Raw genomic sequence first — 23,356 nt, 5'->3', positions numbered from 1 at the left:
TGAAAATATAACCCAATATTTGGACTTCAACATTCCAGTAAGTATAGTCTTGGGCGACATGGACTCCATCATCGAAACACAGCGTCAGACACACGAGGAGATAGAAAGATACGAAACTGCTCTCTATTCACTGCTCTCAAGAAATCAACCGACTCATGAAATCAAAATTCAGACAGAACACAAAGCAGCTCAGGTCTTGGATCGCATCTCGTCGCGTGTGACAGCCTTGCACAACTCTTACCTCGATGAAGATGCACGGAAAGTTGAGATAGGCGCACTTAGCGCTCCAGCAGCAGCGCAGAATGACCTTTCTGAATTCTATGCGCGGTTGGTGAAGGTTCAGGACCACTACAACAAGTATCCTGATGCTGTAGCAGGAGGCTTCGACATGGAGCTTGCTGCCATCTTGGAGGAGGGTAATCAAGATGGGCTGGACGATGATTACGAGGAGGACGACCGTGCGTTCACAGCAGTCTTAATCTTGCATTGTTTCACCTTTGTTTTCCAGCCATATCTTTACTTTTCTCTGGTGAAGAAGCATATGGAAAGTACCTTGATTTGTACACGAATCACACCGCATACAACAACTTGAAGAACATTTCAAACGACTGCCTTACCTTCAGTATCTTGATATCCTGCTTGCTGCTCCCAACGGTCTATTGCACAGCGAGCTTTCGAGGGAGGTTAGGGCAACGAAAGATTACGAGGTGTAAGCCGGTGGATATTCTGGTGTGAGCTACCCTCACTCCTTATCCAGGTACATTCAACACTTGCATGATTATCTCCTGTCCTTTGTAAAACGGACACAGCCGCTTGTAGATATTCAAACAAAACACCAGGAAGCTGAAGTCGAATTTTACCAAAAATGGGACGATGGCGAGTTTGTCGATTGGGACGAAAATAAAACCGCCAAGCAATCAGTGAATACAGACGGCGCAGGAGAGGGAATTTGGTGCTCTGCTTGTCAGTTAAGTCGTTTATCTCAACGAATCTCGTGTGTTCACGTTGGCACCGCCCAGGCCAGAAAAGCTATTCAAAGAAGACCGTCTATGACGCCCACTTGACCTCCAGGAAACATATGAAAGCAATTACCAAGCAGGCCGTTTCCGAAACGCCTCCGCAAAATCCAAATGGCACACAAAACATTACCGCACAACCTGCGAGTAATGTTCAATTTTTGAAATCCAGACTGCGAAGCTCCGCGTTGCTAACGTATCTTTCTACATCCCTTCTTGTGGTGCTAGTTCCCACTATCAGCGAGACGAAATCCAATGTGGAACGTCGCTTCTCCCTCACAGCGCGCGAACGTGAACAAGAATTGCTTGAACAATCGAAACCTCCGCCGGCTCCCACCAATACATCTGGTGATGCTGCGGCTGAAGAAGAGGAAGAGGAGAGGATCTACAATCCTCTGAAACTTCCGCTTGGCTGGGATGGCAAGCCAATTCCATACTGGCTTTACAAGCTTCACGGCCTTGGAGTAGAATATCGCTGTGAGATATGCTCTGACCACGTGTACATGGGAAGGTAGTAGCTTCTGATTTCCAATATAGCGTATGAAAGCTTACAACCCTGCAACAGGAAAAATTTTGACCGGCACTTCCAAGTATACTGCTTTGCTTTGATTTGATAGTGGTAGGCTAATCACTGATTATGAAGGAATCACGGCACGCTTTTGGCATGCGGGCTTTGGGCTTGCCGAACACAAAACATTTCCACGAAATCACTCGCATTGAAGATGCCCTCTCACGTAAGTGTTTTCAATTTCAAAGAGAATGTCCGTTGAAATTTTATTTAGTGGCAGAAAAGCTGAAGCAAGAGGGACGACATGAGATTTTCGAGCAGGAAACGATGGAAGAACTTGAGGACGACGAGGGCAATGTTTACAATAGGAAGACTTACGAGGACCTGAAAAAGCAAGGTCTGATTTGATATGTCCGTGCCGCAGTCTTGTACTTCTTCCATCCATTACTTTATTGTTGACCTATATGACGATGCCAACCATATAATCAATCTAAGCTCTGTATCATACATCGGTATACCGTGAGCGTGGGGGAGGTGGAGGTTTGCGAACAGGTGTGATCGGAGATTGCAATCCCATTGCATGTGAATATAATTCTTCGTCAGAGGACGATGGCGAGGATGAAAAAGGAGATTCCTCCGGCGAGTCAAAAGGGTTCGCTGCATTTGATTCCAAGAGGTGAGCTACCGAGATGGGAAAGATGCCTTTTGGATGTTCTGAAGGTGTGTTAGAGCATGCGCGCCGACGTTGCTACATGCTTACCAGGTCTGTTCCACCATGCATCATCATCGGTGCTGGGCGGGGGCACTGGTAAAATATGAGCTTCGCGCATATCTAAGCTAATACAACACAGACATTCAGAATAGTCATCGGGAAGTACCAAAGACGCAAGTTTTTCATCAAGTTTCTCGCCTGGAGTAGCTGACAGCGTATTTTCCAGGAGCAGCCGAGATAACGCGGCCCTCTTTGCGACATCTATGATTCGTACCTCACTTCTAAAAAGCGCAAAAACTTGATGCCAGCAATCAGTGGCACGTGAAGATTACAGCCACAAAAGAGCTTGCCTGGACGGTGGTCCGAGCCTTTCAGCTCAGCCCGGGAGTATACTGCGAGATCGAATCGGCCTTTGAACAAAATTCTGTCTGCGAGATGTGTAATTCATGTGAGTGCACCCTCTGAACGTCAGAACGCTTACCAGTCCAAGCTGGAATGCGCATTTTCTCACTGGTATCATAGTTGTCGGTGCCCAGGTCGTACTTATAAGTGGGACGGAACAACATGGGTCCTTCCTCATATCCAGCAAATGCGTCCCCGTTGTCGATTGCCTGTCTCAACTGTCGTAGGATTAATCTAGGGCAAGCAATTGTTTATTAATCGTCAAACACACCTGATCTGCTGCTACCAAAGAATCAAAATCATCGGCCTCTGACCGGGCTCGGACGTTTTCGTTGTCAAGGTCTATCCTGTAATTCGTGTCTGCGAGCCATATGATATTTCTGTTGGGGGCTCATACGTGTCAAGCTCTACATTCCCAAGAATCAAGCTTACTCGTGGCTGGACAACGTCTTTCCTTTTTGAAAGTGCAAACCTTTCACAATTGTGTGGAAGTCCGCATTCCGCTCTTCAGTGTTGCTATGCCCGGCGGCAAGGTGAGCAGTCAGGAAGCAGAAACTAGTATCGTGATAGTCCAATCGGACTCCAACACCACCTTTGTTTCCGGACATGCCCCGCAGACCGGTCTGATATAATGTTCAAGCCAGGGCCTTAAATTATGTAGTCAAGGCCCACCTTTCGAGCTGCTCCTTCGACATTCCGTATGACAGCTGTTAGGTCTGAGCGAACTATGACAAGAATTGCAGTCCCGACAAGCTGTAATAACGGCGTTCAGTATTACTTCACCTAAGCATGGACGTGTATCACTTGTTCACTGCGGAGGAGCACGTAATCACACGTTCTTTGAGGTCGACGTTCAAGGGTTTCCATGACCTTCTGTTCCCATATACGCCTAATGACGATGTCAGGATGCATACTCCTCGTATAGCAGAATATTGCCTACTTCTTTTCTGGATCTGGTTGCACAATCTGCTGTGCGGTAAGTTGAACGATTTCTTGGAAGCCAAGAATAAAAAGATCGGGTCTAGAAACTTGTCAGTTACGTCATTGAATACAACCAGGTTTATATACTCTATAAAATCTGTTGAAAAGACAATGCTATTAAAATGCGATTCAGGGTGAGGAACCAGACTTACTGTCCCGCGGGAAGAGCCACGGCAGCAGACTTTCTGACGACGGCAGCTGCGGGGAGGAGAACTGGTGAACAGTGGCAAGAATACGCATAATCCGCCTTACCCGGCCATTGACATTCCACGTTCCTGTGAATATACTGCATGACTGGGTAGTCGAGTACTCGGACAAGCTTATGATAGCATTGGCAGTGAGATCATCCTACATGCCAATTCCACTCACCGCTGCTGCAGCGCCTTTCCGACTGAGTCATGTATTGGGTCAAAAATATTGACCTGACGTTGGTTATTCATATTGCCCTGATTAAAAGTATTCGTGACTCAGAAAGAAGATCGAAAGAAGACACTCACAAGAAACATATCAATGGCAATTTGCTTTCCTTTATCTTGAAAATTATTGATGTATGCTCTCGACACGCTCTTTGTCGCATCGGACAAAACACCTTCAAAGTACATCAGGAACGTCATGATATTTTGATGTCATGTATCTGACCTGCCAACGTTCTCTTCCCAGTCCGAGTGACGCTCGTGTTCAGGGCGCCAGTACCAGCATAGATACGAGAGAGAGCGTCTCCGTTTTCTGCCCATAACTCGCGATGGTGCATCCAGAGCGCACCAGCCTGTAACCATTCGCGGTGCACGAGACTGAGGTATTGTTCCAAGGCTTTACGAGAGAAGATATCTTGCACAAAGTTTGTTCGGTCCAAACTATGCCTCATTTAACACAAAGACTCTGATATGAGGTGCTCGACTCACCAATCAAGGCAGTTTGTCCTGAACACGCCTTTTTGTTCCGTGATCAGACTATCGGTGCTGGCATCACACATGGTGAACCCGTAACGTTCCATGTTGTTATTAACGCCTTCCAAACGACTGTGTCTCACCATGATGAACTGACCATCTCTTGAGAGACCATGACGTACCAGACATCCCTCATTACACTATCATGACCACCTATCCTCACGGCGTTGTGGAAGTCGTAGTGAGTAATACTGAGTTCGTCACCCCAGATGCCTCTTGCAATTTGCAGGTGCTTTGCATATGCAGAAGTCAAAATGGCCTCGTTCTCTTTGGAACCCAAAAGGTTGATGGCATGAGTGGCGCCATACTCCTCCATCAAATGCGCAAAGTGGCGCTCAAATGCAGGTTGGGAGGCGTGCGGCCGTGTAATCTGAATGCGCTGGCCGAAGGTCTGGAGCCCTTGTTGTTCCCAAAATACTGTAATTCAAAGGGTTTCAACAGCTGGTGCGTAAATTCCCTGCTGCGAAAACGCACATGGGACACTTCCTCGGACTTGGGTATAACTCACGCAATGTTGATCAGTGGTGAGAATAGTTTCAGTCTGTCGAATGCAAATCAGACATTGACTTTATACCCGGTGTTTCATTACCTACCTCAACAAAATTAGCAGTGTTCCCGTCATCATCTACACCCCGAGTATTGAAACGAGTGCCAGCTCGTCTCCACCCAAGGCGAGAAATCAATGACAATGTCGCGATAATGGGTGCCCCGTTGACCGGCGGCGCAGGCAAAGCCATGGTAAAGACTCCCACGTAGCCTTGTATGGCTAATATCTATTCGCCATGTTACATATAATCTTCAAAAGGAAAAAAACGAGCACAAGCGCACGATAAATTGACACTTGTCAAGTTCCTCCCTTTCAAGGGGATCCAGTCTCTCCCTGAAATTAAGCAAACTGCGGACAATATATTCATTCCAGACGAAGCGTTCATCAAATATACCGATATCATGTGCATTGGATCGATCTCTCGCCAGACGAACGGGAAGCCGAGATGAGAGATCCCATGCAGGATCGAGAGCATAGTAGAATGAACCAGATGAAAGAATTTTGGTGAGCGGCATGCACGGATGCTCAAACACAGGAGGTGTGGTAGACTGAGAATAGTGCTGCTGCTCTCTTGTCATGAGTGCATCGGCGTTTTCTGGATTAAGAAGCGTATCTTGTGAGGCAGAAAAATCATCCCATGAGTGGGAAGTGAGGCAGTAGAACAACACTTCATGAATCTTCGCTACAGATTCAGGTTGAGAGTCGAAGGGGCGGGTGTTTCCAACCTCGGTCGCAGAGGACACCACCGCGAGGAAAGTATCTATAAGTGACGAGGGTGAAGTTGAACCAGCTAGACATGCAGATCAGCATACCATTTTCGACAGAGATAAGGCCAAGACAGCCTTTAATGACGCGGCTGGTCAGTCTCACAGCGCTGGTCAGATTGACCTCATCCTTCGGCAGGAACTCGACGATCACCTGTGCTGGATTGGCTTCTACAGCACGAAATACGAGAGCTCGTTGCGGTCGTCCTTTCCTCTCGTCATGCGATCCAGTTACCAGGTAGAGTGTACGAGGGTTGTGACCTAAGTAGAGATGCATAGCATCAGGTGGCCGCGGGCTGGGAAGAAACTTCAAGGTAATAGACCGAGACAATCGTGTTGCAATGCCCGTAGTGCTGCCTGTCTGTTTGTTGTATTTTCACTAATAAGACACTATCCTGGCGTTCTGGTGTCTGTATGGACCTGATTGGTCGGTCCTGGCATATGAAGTCCAGACTCCAAATAAGTACACGAACTTCCAAGCCCAACTCGGACGTGTTTGTTTGGCAAAAGCCTTCAATCCAAACAACCGTTAGCGGTACAGAACTTAGATAAGAGTGCAGTGAACCAAGTTTAAGAATAAGAGTAATGATGTACAATCCGTACTACGATATACAAAAATCCACGAGATTGAATACCTCTATCTACCTGCAATGAATGAATAAATTAAATCATTACGCCGCCGGTCTCAGAGCTCTCAGTCTCTCTGCTAGTTTATCGTCTTCTTCACCAATGCTCTCTTTCGTAGCCAGAGATGGAACACCAGACAGGTCTTTCGACGCGAGATCATGCTGCAATTCTATGTTGGCTTCTTCTGCCATCTGCCGCATGAGAGAGTCTACTTGATCTTGCGGAGTTGATACAGCCGTTGTGCTTGATATTGCGTCCTCCATGTAAGACGTCTGGACGTCTAGATCGGAGAATTGTGATTCGAACTTGTCCATCACAAGCGAAATCTATGACATCATTCGAAAGAGGTCATGATATGGAGTAGCGAAGGATAGATCCTTTACTCACCCGTTCAAGATTCATGCTATCCATTGCTTTGTCCATGCCCTTGACCACGGAGGTCATGTTTCCAGTAACCTGTCTCATTGTGACGGCAGTCTCCACCCGACTGGCAACAGCGTCTAACCGGCTAGATAGTCGCAACAAGTTCAGAGCCTCGGACTTCTTGCGAATGGCATTCGAGGCATAGATCCGCGCGCCATCAGTATTTCTCTGCTGCAATGCCTGAAGTTACCCAATGATTAGATTGCTGTGCGTTTGATCCAGAACGACAGTGGGAATGAACCTTCTTGAGACGAGCCTTTTCTGTATTTTCATCCTTTTGCGCTTTCTTTGCTTGACGATTAAGGGTCTTGGCGGTAAACTAAGGGAGAGGATCTAAAGAAGATTCTTGTCGGATATGATGATAAGTACCTTCAGCTGAAATAGCGTCTCTGCAAAGTGTCAACGGATTTCTCGTGACCTCGCTATTGCACGAGCTGCTCACTTTCCATATTGCTCATGTTCAATTAGTCAAATGATACGGTGTTGATAATGGGGAAGATCGTTCAGAAGAGATGCCACAAGTCAAAGTGGAAGATGCGGGCTATGTGTGGCTGTGGTGTAGGTGTTTGCTGTAACCTTTGTTGGCCACGTGCACTTAGCTTCAGCGAAACCCTTTCTTAGGCGATCAACAGTTTTACACAGGCCTAATAGACCGTTACTTGCCAGTGGTCCCTCCCAAGTGAAACCTCGCGGCATGTCACTATTACATTATCTCAGGTATGGTTCATCTTGAAATATCCAATAGTTTTAATTGAATGGCCACTTTCATACAGTTATGCTGCTATGGTTGCTGCTCTTGCATTCATGACACTTTCACTTGGTGGGTGACACTTTCCGTCACCTTTATGCTTGCCATTTTTACCTAGAGTTCTAGCTAGCGGTCTGTTGTACATCTCCGAGCTAATAGAGGAGCATTCACGTCTTGCCAAGATCATTGGACAGCGGGGGACATATGTTCGTGAACTCATTTTCTAAACCAAGGCGACTATCTTACGTGAAGAGAAGGCAATAATAGTGTTGCACATTGCACTCTACATTTCAGATTCCCTTCCTTTAGCACGAACGCTCTTCTCTATAGTCTGTCACGTCGTCTACTTGCAGAACTTCTCCAGCACCTGGCCACTTATCTCGCTCTCATCCTTGTCCTTCATTGCATCCTGTATTCTTGCAATCTCGGATCACTTCATTTGGTTCTTCTACTTCTCACATCTCACACGAGAGGCAAGGCAGGTGTCATATCTATATCGTACTCCGATGCATTCTACAGTACCTGGATTTTCGGACATTGCAACTTTCTTTGGGGTCTGCGTTTGGCTCGTCCCGCTCTTCCTCTTCTTGAGTTTGAGTGCGAATGATCATGCCCTGCCTACATCATCTGGTAAGCAACCCCTTATGCTTCGTTGACACCATGCACTCAGATCTGGTTGTAAACCTAGGTATACCCAGCACGCCGACCGCTAGCTTTCGAACGTTGGGGCCTCATTCAAACTCGTCTCTATTCAAGGCGATGTTCCGTTTCATTCCGTTTCTTCCTAAGGCGTTCAGACGTGAAGCAACGGATGGGCTGATAGCGCCGCATACTCCCAATCACACACGCCAGGAAAGCTCGCCTGCACCTTCGTCACCAACAGTCTACCACGTACCTCTTCATACGCCTGGAGGAGTCCATGCTGTTGCCGGGACCGGTGTATTGCCTCCCAATCGATTTAGCCTTGGTTCGCCACCACGGCGAGCATCGCAAGTTCCCACGAGAGTCACCGTTGATAGTGGAAGTGCAACATTAACAGCGAGAAGAAATAAGCTTGATTGATCCCATGTACGTTGCATTGTAATCTTCTCATATGATGAGTGCACTGTTCAGCGATGCGTCACGCACATCGAACTCTAGACTAGCAGTATGACATTGCCTTGCAGCGATCTGCGAGACCTGTCCTCTACCGCTTTGGTCTTGCAGCATCAGTAAATAGTCCTAATAAATCCTCTCTTGAAGTGCACTCTCGCAGAGTTAATGAAATGCAGGCTTCAGCATTCGAGATTGAAAATATTCAGTCAAGATACTGAACAAATCAAAGGTCAGATAAATAGACACACCAGTGCATTTCCGCGACGGAGGGCAAGAAGCCAAGTGCTACTCAGCGGAAGGCTCTCTAACAAGTTGTGTTAGTATTCCCATAGATTGTATGAAGAAGGGTCGAATCTCGTTGATTTCCATAGAACACAGGTTTGGCAACTGCATAACAATGAGGAATCCGCGATGTGACAACCAAGTAGAGCGTACACTGAGCTCGCTGTGATCTAATTTTTGCAAACCATCGCGACTTTTAGCTTGTCGGGCTTCGCGAAGATCTTTCAGTAATGACTTGATTTTATCTGCATTCTGTACATCATCTGAGGCACTTGGTGAAAGTCAGATATTGTCACTAAATAAACAAAAGTGTTACTAACACGTCAAGGACGACCTTGGCTATCTCTGCAAAACGGAAAGGCAGCTTGCTAAATTCCGGCCGACTCGTTTCTCTTGTTAGCCGCTCCAGCAAAAAATCTAGAAGATGGTACATCAGTAAGCGCGTAATTAGCAAGGAAAGGCTGTATACAAACCTACACTGAGCCATTCCGGGGGTACGATGTGACATTTCTTCTTTAGCTTCAGATTAGTAGCCATCCAAAGAGGTATCCGACATTTTGCCGGCGGTCGTAGTGGTCCATATGCGCCCTATATGAGTACGACCATTTGTGGGTACTGCTATGGAAATCCGCCTCAATGCGTACCGAAATGAAAGCTGTTTTTTCCATTGTGATCAAGGGGACAATCTCGACTAGTTGCTCGGAGGCGATGAGCTCAAGCTCTAGTGGAGTCACGGATGTTCTCAAAGATTGTGGTAATGCCATCAGAAGGAAGTGGATAAGATCCGTCTCGACTGATTAGCGCGCTTTAGCCCAGAGTCAGTGTTGCTTTCTTGACGCGTTTGTGCACGTGACCAAGACGCGTCTGTACCGAAAAGTCGAACACGCGCTTCTTTGCTCACTACACTTGCATTACACCTCGGACCACTTCAGACCTCACATTATTCACCATCCTGTGGATCACATTTTTCAGCTTTATCGCTCATCTTGCCATAATTATGCTTAGTGCAAGAACTAAGCAAGTCTTTGCCTATGGGCGTCGTGGTCACCGGATTGTGAATGTCGTTGAGAGGAATGAGTCGGATGCCTTTGGTTCACCCGTCAAGACAGTGCGTAACCTGACAGCTTCTAGGCAAGTTCAAAGAGAAAATGCTATCTACTTATCTCCCTCTCCTCGCCATCGAGTGCACGGAAAATCCAAGCGGGCACATATCTCACCTACCAAATCCCCGCTTGGCCCACCCAAGAAGAAGGCTCAGGTCAAGCCAACAGTCAAGTCAAAAAAGAAGACTGTGCTTTCAAAATTCGAAGCGCAGACGCCTGTTCGTCAGCCGCTTACGCCTTTGCGCACGAACGGTGCGTCGCCTATGGTTCCACCACCTTCAGTACTCGTGGGGAAGAAGGGCAAAGCGCCAGTCAAGTCATCGCCACGGGCTGCGCTGAAGCCTACATCTCCAGTCGTGACTCTTGATATCATTGTAGTCGATAACGATGGCAAGAAGCTCAGTCAGGAACGGCGAGTATCACGGACTGATGTTCAGATAAATCCTGTAACTGTGGCAGCTCCGAGGGTCGGGGGCAAGGGGGCACCCAACAAACCCGCAATCATCGCCATCAGTGACAGCGACTCTGATGCAGAGGAGGTAACTGTGGTAGCGAAAAAACGCCTTAGCCGCATGCGATCAGTGATCATCGTATCCTCTGATGACGATGAACCTCCACACAAATGCGAAATCGAGCCGACAGCTACCTTTTCCACACGACGGTGTTCATTTCTCGAGGTCGTGGTCCCCCCTGCGCCTTATAAGCTACACTCACCCCATAAGCTACCTACAGTCCTGCAGGAACCCTCATCACCGTTACCACCGCCTCCACCTCTAACCCAACAACCACAACCAGTGTTCATGCCTCTCGCCCCGCCGACAACAAAAGTACGACAGCTGACACCTATACGCCGAGGACAAAGTCGAGCACCGTTCCAGCGCTTCTTCCCCACACCTTCCACACCCACTGATGCAGACCTTTCTCTCGAACTGGAGCAACTTGACATCTCGGACGTGACCGAATTCGAAAATTTGCTACCCCCACAACCTGACTGTCTAATTCCACTTCTATCAGAGTGCTCTCAGACTTGTCCGCATGAATTCTCTGCTTTTATAGAGTCATTTCCATTCGATCCGATCGTGCAGCCTGCGGAAGGAAATGACCTGGATATCAAATTTCGGAAAATTGGCGAGGCCTCGTTTTCCGAGGTTTTCGGCATCGGTGACGTAGTTCTTAAGATCATCCCCTTGCGAGATGAGGAACAACGTTTCACAAACGACTTGGAGACTCCCGCACCGAGTGATGCGAGTGATGTTATAAAGGAAATTATTGTCACCCGAGCGATGGGAGAGATGAGCAGTGGCTTCATCAAGCTGCTCAGGACATACGTCGTCCGTGGGCGCTATCCTTCGCTGCTTCTTGATCTTTGGGATGAATATAACGAGCGCAAGGGTTCTGAGAGTATAAGACCAGGTAGGTGACATATGGACACGAAGAATCACAATTGTCATAACTGTCAGTTAGACTCTTTTGGCCTCTCCCAGGTCTACGCAATCATTGTCCTGCCAAATGGTGGCCCAGATCTTGAAGCATTTACATTCAAAAATGCCGCAGGGTCTGGCTGGCACCAAGCATCCAGTATCTTCTGGCAGATAGCCACGGCTCTGGATCAAGCGGAAGACCTTATGGCGTTTGAAGTGAGATTCTTTCCCATAAATGATGTCGTGGCTGACGTGAAAAATAGCACCGTGACTTACACTGGGGCCAGATCTTGGTGAAGAACGTACCTGTTCGGACTTTATCGTCGAAAAAAGCAGGGAGAAAGCTCTGCATGGATGACGTTCGGTTTGGCGTCAAGGCGACTGTCATAGATCTTGGGCTTTCGAGGATGGAAACCACAGATGCTCAAGGTTCCAAGACGTACTGGACACCGTTTGATGAAGAAATTTTCGAAGGGGAGGGTCAGTGTCTTACACACCCCTGGGATATACGCTTTGCTGATCGGTACCGGCAGGAGATCACCAATTTGATGTCTACAGGATGATGAAAGAGTATAATGGCAACTCTTGGGAAGGCTATCAGCCCTTCACAAATGTCATGGTAAGAGCTGTATTCCCATTGCTTGTATATAAAAGGCTCACCCAAAACAGTGGCTTCACTACCTCACACAAAAGCTCCTACACTCAAAGCGACTGAAGCCTCCTGCCACGAGAAAGAAAAGCACGGCTGAGCTTACACGAGTCGTAGCCCTGACAGGGTACGACGAACAAGAATGTTACGATTCCCTAGTGGAGATCGACAAGTTATTGGGGGACTGTATTACTGCGGCAAAGAAAGGCCGGAAGGGAAAGCGGAAAATGTGTGTGCCACCTTCTGGTCCAAGGACGGCAGGGGAAGTTGTGTTGTATGGAGTTCAAAAAGGCTGGATGAAGCCATGAGTTGTATGATCGATTTTATTTTCTGTCGCAGTATACCCCACAAGTTGTACACTCTAATTTTACACAAGCGTTATGAATGGACAGGCATGGCCGTGCCCAGTCCAGAACCGCGGAACCTTCCTTTCTGAGCGATCATGTAGACGTCATAGCCCATATCTGAGTTGTTGCCACCTAGATTGCGGAGAGAAGGAAGATGAGGCCTAAGGCTCGTCTGTTCCTAGCTGTTCCTTGTTATTTTCTCCCATCTCCTGCAAAGTTTTAATTTTTCGGTCCGCGAGCCCACCAGCAAATGGCAGCAACAGCTAGCTTTGATCTCAAATCTGTGTTAAAGCTCGATGGGTACCTCGAGCCGTTCATCCCTGCTATCGCTCACCGCCACGAGCGCTTTCAAAAGTGGAAAGATACCATCGATCAATATGAGGGTGGATATGAGAAATTCACTAGAGGATTCGACAAAATGGGTTTTAACGTCAAGGATAGTGGTGAGATAGTCTACAGAGAGTGGGCCCCAAATGCAACGGAGGCGAATCTCATTGGTGACTTCAGTGAGTCCCATCCTTCGTGCTGCCTTGCGTTATTGAAACATTGATTGTATATTCAGACCAGTGGAATAGGATGTCCCACCCATTAAAAAAGAATGAATTTGGTGTCTGGGAAATTACGCTCCCTCCCAAGGCTCCTGGGGTGTGCGCGATACCTCATGACTCCAAGGTCAAAGTGAGTGTATTTAATGTGTAGTAATCTTTTTGTTCTTAATTCGTCAGATTTCCATGATCACACCCTCTGGTGCTCGTATCGAGCGTATCCCTGCGTGGATCCAACGTGTCACCCAAGATTTGGCCTTCTCTCCTGCTTATGAAGGACGTTTCTGGAATCCCTCTACTTCGGAAAAATATCAGTTCAAAAACCCCCGTCCACCGCAACCGAGAGCGATAAGAATATACGAGGCCCATGTAGGAATTTCAACTAGCGATCACCGTGTAGGTACATACAAAGAGTTCACGCAAGATACGCTTCCGAGGATTCACGCTCTGGGTTACAACACCATCCAGCTAATGGCCATTATGGAACATCCTTATTATGCATGTACGTGATGAGCCGTTGTTCCGCACCTAACCTGAACTTCCTCATGCTAGCTTTCGGCTATCAAGTAACCAGCTTCTTCGCTGCCAGCTCTCGGTATGGCACTCCTGAGGAGCTTAGAGAGCTCATCGACACTGCTCACGGCATGGGTATAACCGTTCTTCTGGACGTTGTACACTCGCATGCCTGCAAAAACGTCCTTGACGGCCTTAACGCGTTTGATGGATCGGATCACCAATACTTCCACGAAGGCAGCAAAGGACGTCATGAGCTGTGGGACAGCAGACTTTTCAACTATGGGAACCACGAAGTTCTGAGGTTTTTACTGAGCAATCTTCGCTTCTATATGGAGGAGTACAAGTTCGATGGCTTCCGATTTGACGGTGTCACGAGTATGATGTATGTCCATCATGGTATCGGAACAGGTTTCTCGGGTGGCTACCCTGATTACTTTGGTCCGGGAGCAGATGAGGAGGCTATTGTGTACCTCATGCTGGTGAATGTTGCATTGACGTACCATTGTTTTCGCTACTAACAGCAATCTGAAGGCGAATGATGCGATGCATACTTTATATCCGTCTGTTATCACGATCGCAGAAGACGTTTCAGGTATGCCTCTGCTTTGCATCCCCGTATCTCAAGGAGGCATTGGATTCGACTACCGCTTGTCAATGGCTATCCCGGACATGTGGATCAAACTGCTGAAGCACAAGACTGATGACGAGTGGGATATGGGTAATATTGTGCACACCCTTACAGATCGACGATACGGCGAGAAGAGCGTTGCGTACGCTGAAAGCCATGACCAGGCCCTGGTGGGAGACAAGACTCTGGCTTTCTGGTTGATGGACAAGGAAATGTGTGGGTTCGCTTCATCGTCTGTATCATATGTAACCTGAACGCCCCCACAGATACGCACATGTCGGATTTGACACCAATGACGCCCATCATCGCGCGAGGCCTCTCTCTGCATAAAATGATTCGGTGGGTTTTTTGTCTGTGGCCGCATATAAATACTCATGACTGCAGTCTCCTGGTCCACTCGCTCGGCGGAGAAGGCTACCTGAATTTTGAAGGCAATGAGTTTGGACACCCAGAAGTAAGAAATACTAAAATTCCACACTCACTGTCCTCTCATATTTACCTGTCCAGTGGCTTGATTTTCCTCGAGAAGGCAACAACAACTCCTTCCAGCATGCCAGGAGACAGTGGAATATTGTAGATGACCAAATCCTTCGGTACCGATACCTGAATGACTTCGATGCTGCGATAAACCACCTGGAAGAAGAGCACAGATGGCTTTCAGCTTCTCAGGTTAGGGTCTGACATGACATGATAGATACTTATCGAGCTAACTTATATCAATAAAAGGCATACGTCTCTCTCAAACACGGGGGTGACAAGATGATCGCCTATGAACGATCTGGCCTTCTTTTTGTCTTTAACTTCCACCCTACTAAGTCTTTCACGGATTATCGCATTGGTGTCGATGAAGCAGGGGAATATCATATCATCCTTACCAGCGACGAAAAGAAATTCGGCGGATTCGAGAATGTTTCATGTGGTGGCAAGTTTACTACAACATCAATGGAATGGAATGGAAGGAAGAATTGGTTGCAGGTACGACCTCATCCCAATGCATTGTGACATATGACTTAAATCAATGAGCATAGATCTACATACCCTCCAGAACTTGCGTGGTACTCGGGAAATAAAACAGCTGGCTCATTCAGTCACGTTCAAAGTTTGAACGCTTCAAACGTTGAAATTATGATCTATGGATATCACTTGATCATGTATATATGTACTTCGAGTTTTCTGTATCCACTAAGTATGACATATCGTGTGCAACCGCTCGAAATAGACAGTCTAGTACATACGGGCCTAGGCTACGGACAAAAGTGTTTCCGGGTCCTATTCACACAAACATGAAGTCGTTCTCACCACGTCTTATCGTGAACGTCCTTGAATCCTTGTAAAAGCAGGGACTCCACATCTGTCATGGACGAGAAGTCCTTCCACGTCGACGATACATCAGTGCAATGGGCCATTCCAGTTCCCGTTACACACCAACCAGCTGTTACCTCTCCCTACAAGAAATGGGGGCGTCGTCTTGCTCTCTTACTCACTTTTATGTTCACAGTCCATTTTTTGAGTGACGTTAAGCGTCCTCGCCATCATGAACACGAGGGACAAGATTATGGGATGCTGAATGCGCTGATGCGCCATGCTCCAAAGAAAGGTAGTGTTCTGAGAGGCAAGAAAGCGGAGCAACTGTTCTTGTACGTTACTGCTTTCCCAAATTCTTGTGGAAGAATCTAACTTTACCCAGGTCTGTACCAGATACAGACAGTGCCATCACCACATCCCGAGTGTATGCGGACAAGCCCCATATGGCCGGGAGCGAAGGTGATTTTGACACTGCGAAATATTTCCTTGCGCACCTACAGGAAGAACTTCAAATTGATCGCTCATCTTCCGACATCCCACTATACTCGGCCGGTTCCCGTGAATCTCGCGAGGCAACGTTATCAATTTCATCCCTCGACGAACCAAAGGCTTGGGTTGACACTTATTACCCTATCCTGAACAGCCCTTTGGATCGTAGCCTGGAGATTCTCGGAGATGACGGGAACGCTGTCTGGTCTGCTCAGCTCGAAGAGGTCGCTGATGAAACTGATCCTTACGCCTTCAAGTCCGCGAATGCCGTCCCGACGTGGCATGGCATTAGCAGAGGGGGACAGGCTGAAGGGAAGCTGATTCATGCACATTATGGAAGAAAACAGGATTTCGACGCGCTCGTAGAAGCTGGTCCGTAATTCTCTGCCTTGTGAAGAGTTAGCTTTTGATGCTCTACACCAAAAAGGTGTTGACTTCAGCGGAAAGATCGTCCTCACTCGCTACGGTGGTAACTTCAGGGGTCTAAAGGTACACCTTCACGAGTCCTATTGATATTTTGACTAAAATAACTTCGAAGGTCAAACGAGCTCAGGAGCTTGGTGCTGCCGCTGTTCTGGTTTACTCAGACCCTCATGACGATGGCACAGTGACAGTTGAAAATGGATATGTTCCGTGCGTTTGATTTCGTACTTGAGAGCTATATCTCTGAGTTGCTGCACAGCTACCCACACGGGCCTGCACGCAACCCAACCTCCGTGCAACGCGGTTCCGTGCAATTCTTGTCGCTATATCCCGGAGATCCCTCAACCCCTGGGTACCCCTCGTATGAAAACAGCACGAGAGTTGAAGGAGGAAGCAAACCGACCATCCCGAGTTTGCCAATTTCTTGGGCCAATGCCGAAGTCCTTCTGAAACACTTGGAGGACGGCCACGAAGGCCCAACTGTTCGTCTTGTGAACAACGGTAAGACTACATCCAAATTTCCATCGCTGGGCCCTCACCTTTTCATAGTGGATGAAAAGGTTACCCCCATCTGGAACGTGATGGGTGTTATTCCCGGCCACGTCAAGAGCGAGGTAGTTGTGATAGGTGCCCACCGAGATGGTGAGTAATTGCGGACATTTGTGATACCTGTGCAAATATTGATATTCTCTAGCTTGGGTCACGGGAGCCAGTGATCCAATCTCAGGCACTGTGTCTCTTTCAGAGGTAATTCGTGGCTTTGGGGTCCTATTAAAGGAAGGATGGAAGCCCCTGAGGACGATTCTTATTACAAGCTGGGATGGTGAAGAAGTGAGGCTGTCTTTCAATCTGCCGATTTTCCCATACTCAAACAAGTCATCTACGTAGTTTGGGTTGATTGGCAGCACAGAATGGGGCGAAGATTTCTCGGAGTGGATCAAGAACCATGTTGTGGCTTACGTTAACATGGGTATGAAGGACTGGTTTGCAACGTTCATTGTGCAACTAATCTCAACCTTCATGTTCAGACACTTCTGCATCAGGCTCCCGTTTCAAGGCTTCAGGATCTCCCTTGCTTGCGCATCTCTTTCGTGAAACGGCGGAGCAGATTCCCCACCCTACCTCTGAGGAACGAAGCCTTTGGGATGCTCGCGGAGATTCTGGAACGCTTTTCGGCGAGCATACGAATGCCGAAATTGCTGCGATGCATAAAAATAAACGTTTGACAGCTGATAGTATCGGAGTGAGTCCCTTGGGATCTGGGAGTGATTATACCGTCTTCTTGCAATACCATGGTGTGAGTAAATGAATAGCGAAGTATGTTTTCCGCAGCTTACACCTGACCAATGATATCAGGTACCGAGTACTGACAATGGATTCACCTCGACGCGACACGATCCTGTGTATCACTACCACTCGATTTTTGACTCTCAGTATTGGCAAGAGCTATACGGTGATCCTGGTTTCTCTCGTCATGTGAGTACTACTTGGCTTCCTACCAGCTCACATGAGCTTCATATTCACAGGTTGCTATTGCCAAACATACTGGCCTACAAGTGCTTCGTCTATCTGGCGACATTATTTTACCGCTCAACACTACCCATTACTCCATTGAGTTGGAATCATACCTCGACAAGTATGCACCATTGGCTTCCCTGCAGGTGATTTGTAGTTGATTGGGAACCTTCAGGGTTGCTTCTATTGCAGCCGCTGGCTCATATGACGTCGATCTGTCTCCTCTCCGAGACTCCCTTCACGCTTTGCAGAGTGCCAGTTTAGAGCTGGACTCTGCAAAGACCAAAGCGGAGCGTAAACTCCGTAAGATCCTCAAGCAAATGAAAAAGAAGCATGCTATCCGCCACAAGATTCGTCGCAAGATTCACAAGGCTAGCTGCAAACTCAAGAAGGTATTTGGAAAGCACCAGTGCGAATCGAAAGACAAGCACGAAGACATGGAGAGGCAACACTCTCATAGGCGAGACTCTTTGCATTTTCGGTGGATAACAGCTCACAGGCAATTCCTTCAGACCACCCAGTCGACACCTTGTCAAAGCTATTCAACGTGTGCAAGCTGTGAATAAACGATTGATCGCTTTTGAACGTAGCTTCATTTCGAAGGACGGCATTAAAGATCGTGAGTGGTACAAGCACTTGGGCGTAGCTCCTGGCAAGTGGTCAGGTGAGTGTCATGCCCTTCTTCACCTGTAACGAAGGTTGAGCATCACTGGAGGCTATGGCGCCACCACTTTCCCGGGGATCACTGAGGCACTTACCATGGACAAAAATGCAACCGCTGCTGCCTACGAAGCGGGGAGATTGAAAGTGCTGATCGATAACCTTCTTGATACTATTCGCCTGTGAATATAGATCATCATCAGAAATCCGAGTCCTATGTACTATATATGACCAGGCATAGGATCTGTGATATTCTGCAAGCTCCCTCGATCCTTGTGTTCATTAGAGCATCTTAACAACTGTTTGAACTAGCACTTGTATAAAGTCGCTACTCTGAGAATCCGTGGATTAGCATTTGCCGGTAAATGCGACGTGTGACAGGTAATATCATGTTTTGCCCACAACTGCCACGCGTGCTCCACCGTGAACCAGGCCTAGCGTGTGCCGCAAGGTCAAGTCTGCCTTACACTTGAATATGTCTACCAACCCTGAATCGGCAACTTGGACGAGCACAAAGAGTTCTCTTTCCATACTTGCCGTGAGCGTCGCGCTTTCTTTGTTTACGACTGCCTACGAAAATTCGGTCATCCCGCTGTTTGCCAGTGTTCCAACTCTAAAATACCTTGGTTATGTCGTACACACGAGCACAGCGTTTGCCATTATTACCCCAAATCTTTCGAGTTCAAGAATCCTCTTGATTCTCAGCTGTCTACTTCTTCTAGCACCTCATACCTCTTATTGGATCAGTGTTCATGCTGCTAGGTTCAAGGATCCCATTTACAGTCCTCTCGTCACCCATGCTCTTGTATTGGCTCCCGTTGTGTACTTCTCAGTGTCTTTGGCGATGAGCGTTGATGTAAGTTTCACCTGGCCTGTTCTGGGAAGAACTGTTGCGCATGTACCTTAGACTAACGTTTACTACTTTTTAGCCTACTTTAGCCCTCATAGTACTCGCCGCCAATGCACTACAGCTTCGTCCACTATTAATGCTAGTATTCAGTGCATTATCGTTAGATGCCTTGAACAGTGTTATTGTGCGTAATAGCTGCAATTGTAGTTGTAACATCTTTCAATTAACACATTCATTCATCTAGTTCACTGCATTGGGATGTGTATGTCTTGCTGTGTACGGTGGGATTAGAGTCGATGTGGGCAAACATAACACTCATTCGAATGCCCGAAACACTCGATCCACGGTGGCCTTGAGTGCGATTCCCCTAGTCTTGACTGTGCTTTTAAATCTTAATCCAGCTCTCCGATCCCCGACGCTCGTAAATTCTATTGTTACACCATACAACAGTGCAACATATCCGCTCCGTATCCTGAATTCAACCCAGTCCAAGACTGGTGTAGTGGTGGTTGGCGAGATCTTACCTCCAGCCGACATGAGCTCTACTCCTCTTCACTCTATCCGTTACCTTCGAGCATCTCACTCGTTACTGGGAGGTGTATGGATCGGGGACTCAGTGGCCACACTCGACAGTTTTCCTCCGTTAACCGACCAAGATGGTACTCCTTTAGGAGATTCTATCTACAGCGCATTCGTTCTCCAGGAGGCAGTACGGCTTGTCAATAGTACTCCGCAGGGATGGAAGGGAGAGTGCAATAATGCGCTCATAATGTAAGTGGTGACCTTGTTTGATGCCCAGCAAGAGTGACAGCTTTGACGTACAGCGGTCTTGGTGCCGGGATCTCCGCAAATGCATTTGCCCAACATGGCATAGCAACAACTATTGTCGAAATAGATCCTGCTGTGTACGATGCTGCACGCCAGTATTTTGGCCTATCAGATCCGGGTAACAATAATGTGTTTTTACAGGATGCGAGAGGGTGGGTCAGAAGCAGGAGAGCTATGGTAGAAGCTGAGGACCCCTTCGCAATCAAGTATGATGTTGTTGTCCATGATTGCTTTTCTGGAGGGGGAGTACCTGAACATCTCTTCTCTATCGAGTTTTGGAATGATCTCAAGACTATCCTAAGCCCAGAAGGCGTCGTCGCAGTGGTAAGCAGTTTCAGCATTGTGTTTGCCCGTATTACTTATCTTGTGTCATTCGGACAGAACTTTGCTGGAAAACTTGCATCCGACTCATCGCAAGCAATACTCGTAACTTTGCTGCGAGCATTTGGGCAATGCAGAGCCTTCCATGACCATGTTGAGCCCATCTCCATGGAGCATTTTCACTCAAATTTCGTCAATATTGTGAGTTCCCTCATTGGAGCTTTGACAAAGTCTGATGATCGCGCGATAGGTCTTCTTTTGTACCCCATCTCCAACACCACTCACATTTCGATCTGCAGTCGAAGAAGACTATCTTCACTCATATCTTCGCCGTCACATTTTATCCAGTCTTGACAAACGGGAAATTAATCACGCCCAATTTGGCGACAGTTCTATCTGGTCTGCGACTATGGAAGAAAAGTTCGTTCTGACTGATGCACATAACACGCTGAACACATGGCAGGAAGGAGAAGCGCTTGATCATTGGAAACGTGAGTTACATTCGTTTTCGATAGTGTAGCTCTGATATGTTGCGCAGTTATGAGGGAGATGGTACCAGATGTAGTATGGGAGACTTATTGAGGGCGGTGACATAATGTTATTGCTGTATCTTGTACGAAAATCACAGGCGCCGGCTCAGGTCCTATCTCTTGATGATTGGAACAACTTCAAGTTCGACCTGACAACAGGCGGAGAACGAGCATCATGAGTGTCAGGATCAACAACGCTTTACAGCTTATCGTGCCACCCTATCCAAACTCCGACGATTGGTGGAATTATGTTAATCACCTGATTGATTCTCCTGAGCGTGCACAGCGTGGCTCTACTCGGAAGATCGGAGTGTGGATATAATTGATGTGCATGTATGCGGCAGCCGCAATCCAGGCCAAACAGCACATGTGAGCCCCCACATGCAATTGATGTGTTACCCATTTTGGCTCATTGATACCAATATCATTTATGCGATCTTTAGCTATGGTAGGAGAAATTCAGTTCACAAAACGTGCACAACATCCATAGTATCCAGCGCTTGTGTTGCAATTAGATTGCTGTACAATCACGCCTCAGATCCTTAGAGGTTCGTCTGACGTGTTCTCTGACGACAAACGGTTAAGGCTTAGTCTCTTTAGGCAAACTTCAGAAGACAGACGTTATGGTTAAGGCTGTATTGTATAACGACTCTCAATTGGGTTCGGCAGTTTTTCATCATACAATGCCAAGAATGCCATCGTCGCGGCCCCACTGGAACACTGATAATTGCCAATTGAAAGATTTTTTCCGTTGCCATCAAGCTTCCCTGCTGCATTGCAGTGCTTAGGTCCGCCAGTGTTATAAGAACTATACTTTTACCTCCAGAAACAAGCGTCTAGGAATTTATCTTCCCTGGGTCAAGGGTGTGTGTATCACAATGTCAGTTCCCCCTCCCCCTGGTCTCAACTATCTTGCGGCAATCCAACCTGCACTGATCGACGTCATGATTGGGCATACGTTTACGGTCATACTCGTACCCCTCCTCATTGCAATGTTCTACTTTTCGAATGAGCATTCACGGAGACAGCCCATATTTATCCTCAACATTTTGAATGTGTGCCTGGCATTCTCTGTCGGCATAATGGGGGACAGTAGAGCTGTAAGTAATTCTCAAAGTCACTTTGCTATGTTGGAAATTAACATCTCCGGATAGGTTAATACTATGTTATCACCGACACATCCATACCCTGTTTCCTATGACATAATCATGGGCTTCCTTGGGGCGGTCCAAAGTATCCTTGTTGATACCATCCTACTCTTTCGCATTTGTTCCGTTTATCCGCCAAGATACCTCACATGGCAACGCTTTGTGATGTTGGTTTCACTGCCCGTCCTACTGAAAGTTGCCCGTGTTATCAATCTATCTCTTTTTATAGCAGCTCTAACAAGAGCGGCTAAAGGACCCAATGCAGAAGCAACTTTGGCAGCCCTGTGGGTAGCAGCTCCGTATCTCAAGATCGAGTGGTTCGCGCAGCTAGTGGATAATATGTGAAGTGAATGTCTCTTACCTTTGTATTGGATCTCATATATAAAATATCTCTCAGATATGCGTCCTCTGTATTCCTCTGGACACTTTGGTCAAAGCGAAAAAATAACGATGGCTCCACCACGGGCAATACCAAGTGTAAATATTAATTGCATCCTCATAGATTTCAACTTATTCCGCTCAAGTTTCGTTCAGAATGAGACTCAGGACGCTATTTTGGATCGCGCTTTCAAACTTCGTCATCCCGGCGCTCTTTTCGGTCGCCCAGATCATTGTCATTTACTGCGAAGTTAACCCAGTGGTCATCAATCAAATAATCCTGGCAAACACATCAATTGCCGTTATCGGTGTCGTGTTCGCAACAGTCTGGGCGGGCACAGTTAACAGACAGATCGCTCAATCGGATGCCAAACTAGCTGCGGATGTCGAAAAATCTGACATGAAAGCAAGCGTGATGCATTTTGCTCGGGGTGCCATTGTGACCCACGACGAATTACATCCAACCTATCAACTTCCGGCAATATCTGGTTCGACTGATGATGAATTCGGAAAAATTGGCTCGGGGAGATACGGTTTGCCTAAATCTCCTCTATAAGCTTTGGGTCTTTGCTAAAGTTATATATCAACAGACTTTTCATTGTAATAAAAGAAAGCTTCAGCTATGAGTCTTTGTGGTGCGCATATCTC

The 23,356-nt window shown here is 47.2% G+C and overlaps 10 protein-coding genes across 10 annotated transcripts; 7 read left to right on the top strand and 3 right to left on the bottom strand.

The window, feature by feature from the left end:
• Positions 1-20: 20 nt before the first annotated feature.
• On the top strand, positions 21-1,987 carry F5891DRAFT_999691 (uncharacterized protein). The gene is made up of 7 exons (XM_041378560.1): positions 21-458; positions 595-709; positions 758-963; positions 1,020-1,527; positions 1,582-1,606; positions 1,660-1,750; positions 1,799-1,987. Exons 1-7 carry the CDS (start codon positions 59-61, stop codon positions 1,930-1,932), a joined length of 1,479 nt encoding a protein of 492 aa, XP_041232559.1. The 5' UTR covers positions 21-58; the 3' UTR covers positions 1,933-1,987.
• On the bottom strand, positions 1,988-6,376 carry F5891DRAFT_999685 (phosphoinositide polyphosphatase). Its single transcript, XM_041378559.1, has 22 exons — positions 5,926-6,376; positions 5,395-5,873; positions 5,160-5,339; positions 5,041-5,107; positions 4,689-4,983; positions 4,522-4,638; positions 4,259-4,473; positions 4,117-4,208; positions 3,989-4,065; positions 3,872-3,938; positions 3,772-3,817; positions 3,707-3,716; positions 3,579-3,659; positions 3,443-3,527; positions 3,311-3,391; positions 3,071-3,261; positions 2,910-3,018; positions 2,718-2,856; positions 2,587-2,664; positions 2,378-2,533; positions 2,285-2,329; positions 1,988-2,238 (listed from the first exon to the last, which is right to left on the bottom strand). Exons 1-22 carry the CDS (start codon positions 6,152-6,154, stop codon positions 2,027-2,029), a joined length of 3,051 nt encoding a protein of 1,016 aa, XP_041232558.1. The 5' UTR covers positions 6,155-6,376; the 3' UTR covers positions 1,988-2,026.
• A 41-nt stretch (positions 6,377-6,417) lies between these two features.
• On the bottom strand, positions 6,418-7,505 carry F5891DRAFT_999682 (Snf7 family). The gene is made up of 5 exons (XM_041378558.1): positions 7,370-7,505; positions 7,297-7,316; positions 7,169-7,246; positions 6,892-7,107; positions 6,418-6,830 (listed from the first exon to the last, which is right to left on the bottom strand). Exons 1-5 carry the CDS (start codon positions 7,383-7,385, stop codon positions 6,549-6,551), a joined length of 612 nt encoding a protein of 203 aa, XP_041232557.1. The 5' UTR covers positions 7,386-7,505; the 3' UTR covers positions 6,418-6,548.
• Positions 7,506-7,621: 116 nt separating this feature from the next.
• Positions 7,622-8,737, top strand: F5891DRAFT_940333 (transmembrane adaptor Erv26-domain-containing protein; the record flags this gene model as incomplete). The annotated part of the gene is made up of 5 exons (XM_041374277.1): positions 7,622-7,644; positions 7,701-7,747; positions 7,802-7,881; positions 7,933-8,305; positions 8,364-8,737. The coding sequence occupies 5 exons, from the start codon at positions 7,622-7,624 to the stop codon at positions 8,735-8,737; spliced, it is 897 nt and encodes a 298-aa protein (XP_041232556.1).
• Positions 8,738-8,860: 123 nt separating this feature from the next.
• F5891DRAFT_351946 (uncharacterized protein) lies at positions 8,861-9,904 on the bottom strand. The gene is made up of 6 exons (XM_041371477.1): positions 9,697-9,904; positions 9,526-9,640; positions 9,373-9,469; positions 9,206-9,323; positions 9,019-9,157; positions 8,861-8,947 (listed from the first exon to the last, which is right to left on the bottom strand). The coding sequence occupies exons 1-5, from the start codon at positions 9,814-9,816 to the stop codon at positions 9,056-9,058; spliced, it is 552 nt and encodes a 183-aa protein (XP_041232555.1). The 5' UTR covers positions 9,817-9,904; the 3' UTR covers positions 8,861-8,947; positions 9,019-9,055.
• Positions 9,905-10,049: 145 nt separating this feature from the next.
• On the top strand, positions 10,050-12,742 carry F5891DRAFT_1229712 (uncharacterized protein; the record flags this gene model as incomplete). The annotated part of the gene is made up of 5 exons (XM_041369554.1): positions 10,050-11,568; positions 11,620-11,792; positions 11,840-12,056; positions 12,110-12,195; positions 12,246-12,742. The coding sequence occupies 5 exons, from the start codon at positions 10,050-10,052 to the stop codon at positions 12,531-12,533; spliced, it is 2,283 nt and encodes a 760-aa protein (XP_041232554.1). The 3' UTR covers positions 12,534-12,742.
• Positions 12,657-15,513, top strand: F5891DRAFT_351732 (glycoside hydrolase family 13 protein). Its single transcript, XM_041371476.1, has 10 exons — positions 12,657-13,078; positions 13,135-13,250; positions 13,298-13,619; positions 13,670-14,112; positions 14,165-14,477; positions 14,528-14,600; positions 14,646-14,715; positions 14,769-14,930; positions 14,988-15,236; positions 15,290-15,513. The coding sequence occupies exons 1-10, from the start codon at positions 12,823-12,825 to the stop codon at positions 15,329-15,331; spliced, it is 2,046 nt and encodes a 681-aa protein (XP_041232553.1). The 5' UTR covers positions 12,657-12,822; the 3' UTR covers positions 15,332-15,513.
• Positions 15,514-15,527: 14 nt separating this feature from the next.
• On the top strand, positions 15,528-18,993 carry F5891DRAFT_999668 (uncharacterized protein). Its single transcript, XM_041378557.1, has 14 exons — positions 15,528-15,898; positions 15,949-16,427; positions 16,483-16,544; positions 16,594-16,688; positions 16,738-16,979; positions 17,028-17,120; positions 17,173-17,309; positions 17,367-17,448; positions 17,507-17,775; positions 17,835-17,954; positions 18,005-18,114; positions 18,169-18,453; positions 18,506-18,657; positions 18,709-18,993. The coding sequence occupies exons 1-14, from the start codon at positions 15,618-15,620 to the stop codon at positions 18,837-18,839; spliced, it is 2,538 nt and encodes an 845-aa protein (XP_041232552.1). The 5' UTR covers positions 15,528-15,617; the 3' UTR covers positions 18,840-18,993.
• Positions 18,994-19,054: 61 nt separating this feature from the next.
• F5891DRAFT_351710 (uncharacterized protein) lies at positions 19,055-21,445 on the top strand. The gene is made up of 7 exons (XM_041371475.1): positions 19,055-19,509; positions 19,583-19,687; positions 19,748-20,274; positions 20,328-20,655; positions 20,713-20,853; positions 20,903-21,143; positions 21,191-21,445. Exons 1-7 carry the CDS (start codon positions 19,129-19,131, stop codon positions 21,232-21,234), a joined length of 1,767 nt encoding a protein of 588 aa, XP_041232551.1. The 5' UTR covers positions 19,055-19,128; the 3' UTR covers positions 21,235-21,445.
• Positions 21,446-22,060: 615 nt separating this feature from the next.
• Positions 22,061-23,264, top strand: F5891DRAFT_940924 (uncharacterized protein; the record flags this gene model as incomplete). Its single annotated transcript, XM_041374310.1, has 4 exons — positions 22,061-22,282; positions 22,337-22,671; positions 22,728-22,807; positions 22,855-23,264. The coding sequence occupies 4 exons, from the start codon at positions 22,061-22,063 to the stop codon at positions 23,262-23,264; spliced, it is 1,047 nt and encodes a 348-aa protein (XP_041232550.1).
• Between the last annotated feature and the right edge of the window lie 92 nt (positions 23,265-23,356).

The sequence above is a fragment of the Suillus fuscotomentosus genome, assembly GCF_016647785.1.
Source record: "Suillus fuscotomentosus strain FC203 chromosome Unknown F5891scaffold_3, whole genome shotgun sequence".
NCBI classification, from domain to species: Eukaryota; Fungi; Basidiomycota; class Agaricomycetes; order Boletales; family Suillaceae; genus Suillus; species Suillus fuscotomentosus.
The sequence above is the reverse complement of the archived record's forward strand: the minus strand, read 5'-3'. Positions and strand labels throughout refer to the sequence as shown.

Excerpts from the sequence above, each read along its gene's own strand:
- F5891DRAFT_999682 (XM_041378558.1), bottom strand. Across the intron at positions 7,247-7,296 it reads AGACGCTATTTCAGCTGAAG|TTTACCGCCAAGACCCTTAA; the intron begins GTACTTATCATC and ends CCTCTCCCTTAG. Across the intron at positions 7,108-7,168 it reads AAAAGGCTCGTCTCAAGAAG|GCATTGCAGCAGAGAAATAC; the intron begins GTTCATTCCCAC and ends GGGTAACTTCAG.
- F5891DRAFT_999685 (XM_041378559.1), bottom strand. The coding sequence starts at position 6,154 with ATGCATCTCTACTTAGGTCACAACCCTCGTACACTCTACCTGGTAACT. Across the intron at positions 5,108-5,159 it reads ACACTGCTAATTTTGTTGAG|ACTGAAACTATTCTCACCAC; the intron begins GTAGGTAATGAA and ends TGCATTCGACAG. Across the intron at positions 3,262-3,310 it reads TCGAAGGAGCAGCTCGAAAG|ACCGGTCTGCGGGGCATGTC; the intron begins GTGGGCCTTGAC and ends ACATTATATCAG.
- F5891DRAFT_351732 (XM_041371476.1), top strand. The coding sequence starts at position 12,823 with ATGGCAGCAACAGCTAGCTTTGATCTCAAATCTGTGTTAAAGCTCGAT. Across the intron at positions 13,079-13,134 it reads GAATCTCATTGGTGACTTCA|ACCAGTGGAATAGGATGTCC; the intron begins GTGAGTCCCATC and ends TTGTATATTCAG. Across the intron at positions 14,931-14,987 it reads GATGGCTTTCAGCTTCTCAG|GCATACGTCTCTCTCAAACA; the intron begins GTTAGGGTCTGA and ends TATCAATAAAAG.
- F5891DRAFT_351946 (XM_041371477.1), bottom strand. The coding sequence starts at position 9,816 with ATGGCATTACCACAATCTTTGAGAACATCCGTGACTCCACTAGAGCTT. Across the intron at positions 9,641-9,696 it reads AAAAAACAGCTTTCATTTCG|GGCGCATATGGACCACTACG; the intron begins GTACGCATTGAG and ends GTACTCATATAG. Across the intron at positions 9,324-9,372 it reads GCCAAGGTCGTCCTTGACGT|TGCCTCAGATGATGTACAGA; the intron begins GTTAGTAACACT and ends ACTTTCACCAAG.
- F5891DRAFT_351710 (XM_041371475.1), top strand. The coding sequence starts at position 19,129 with ATGTCTACCAACCCTGAATCGGCAACTTGGACGAGCACAAAGAGTTCT. Across the intron at positions 19,510-19,582 it reads CTTTGGCGATGAGCGTTGAT|CCTACTTTAGCCCTCATAGT; the intron begins GTAAGTTTCACC and ends ACTACTTTTTAG. Across the intron at positions 20,854-20,902 it reads ACTCAAATTTCGTCAATATT|GTCTTCTTTTGTACCCCATC; the intron begins GTGAGTTCCCTC and ends ATCGCGCGATAG.
- F5891DRAFT_999668 (XM_041378557.1), top strand. The coding sequence starts at position 15,618 with ATGGACGAGAAGTCCTTCCACGTCGACGATACATCAGTGCAATGGGCC. Across the intron at positions 16,545-16,593 it reads GTAACTTCAGGGGTCTAAAG|GTCAAACGAGCTCAGGAGCT; the intron begins GTACACCTTCAC and ends ATAACTTCGAAG. Across the intron at positions 17,121-17,172 it reads GATAGGTGCCCACCGAGATG|CTTGGGTCACGGGAGCCAGT; the intron begins GTGAGTAATTGC and ends GATATTCTCTAG.
- F5891DRAFT_999691 (XM_041378560.1), top strand. The coding sequence starts at position 59 with ATGGACTCCATCATCGAAACACAGCGTCAGACACACGAGGAGATAGAA. Across the intron at positions 459-594 it reads TGATTACGAGGAGGACGACC|AACATTTCAAACGACTGCCT; the intron begins GTGCGTTCACAG and ends AACAACTTGAAG. Across the intron at positions 964-1,019 it reads GGGAATTTGGTGCTCTGCTT|GCCAGAAAAGCTATTCAAAG; the intron begins GTCAGTTAAGTC and ends GGCACCGCCCAG.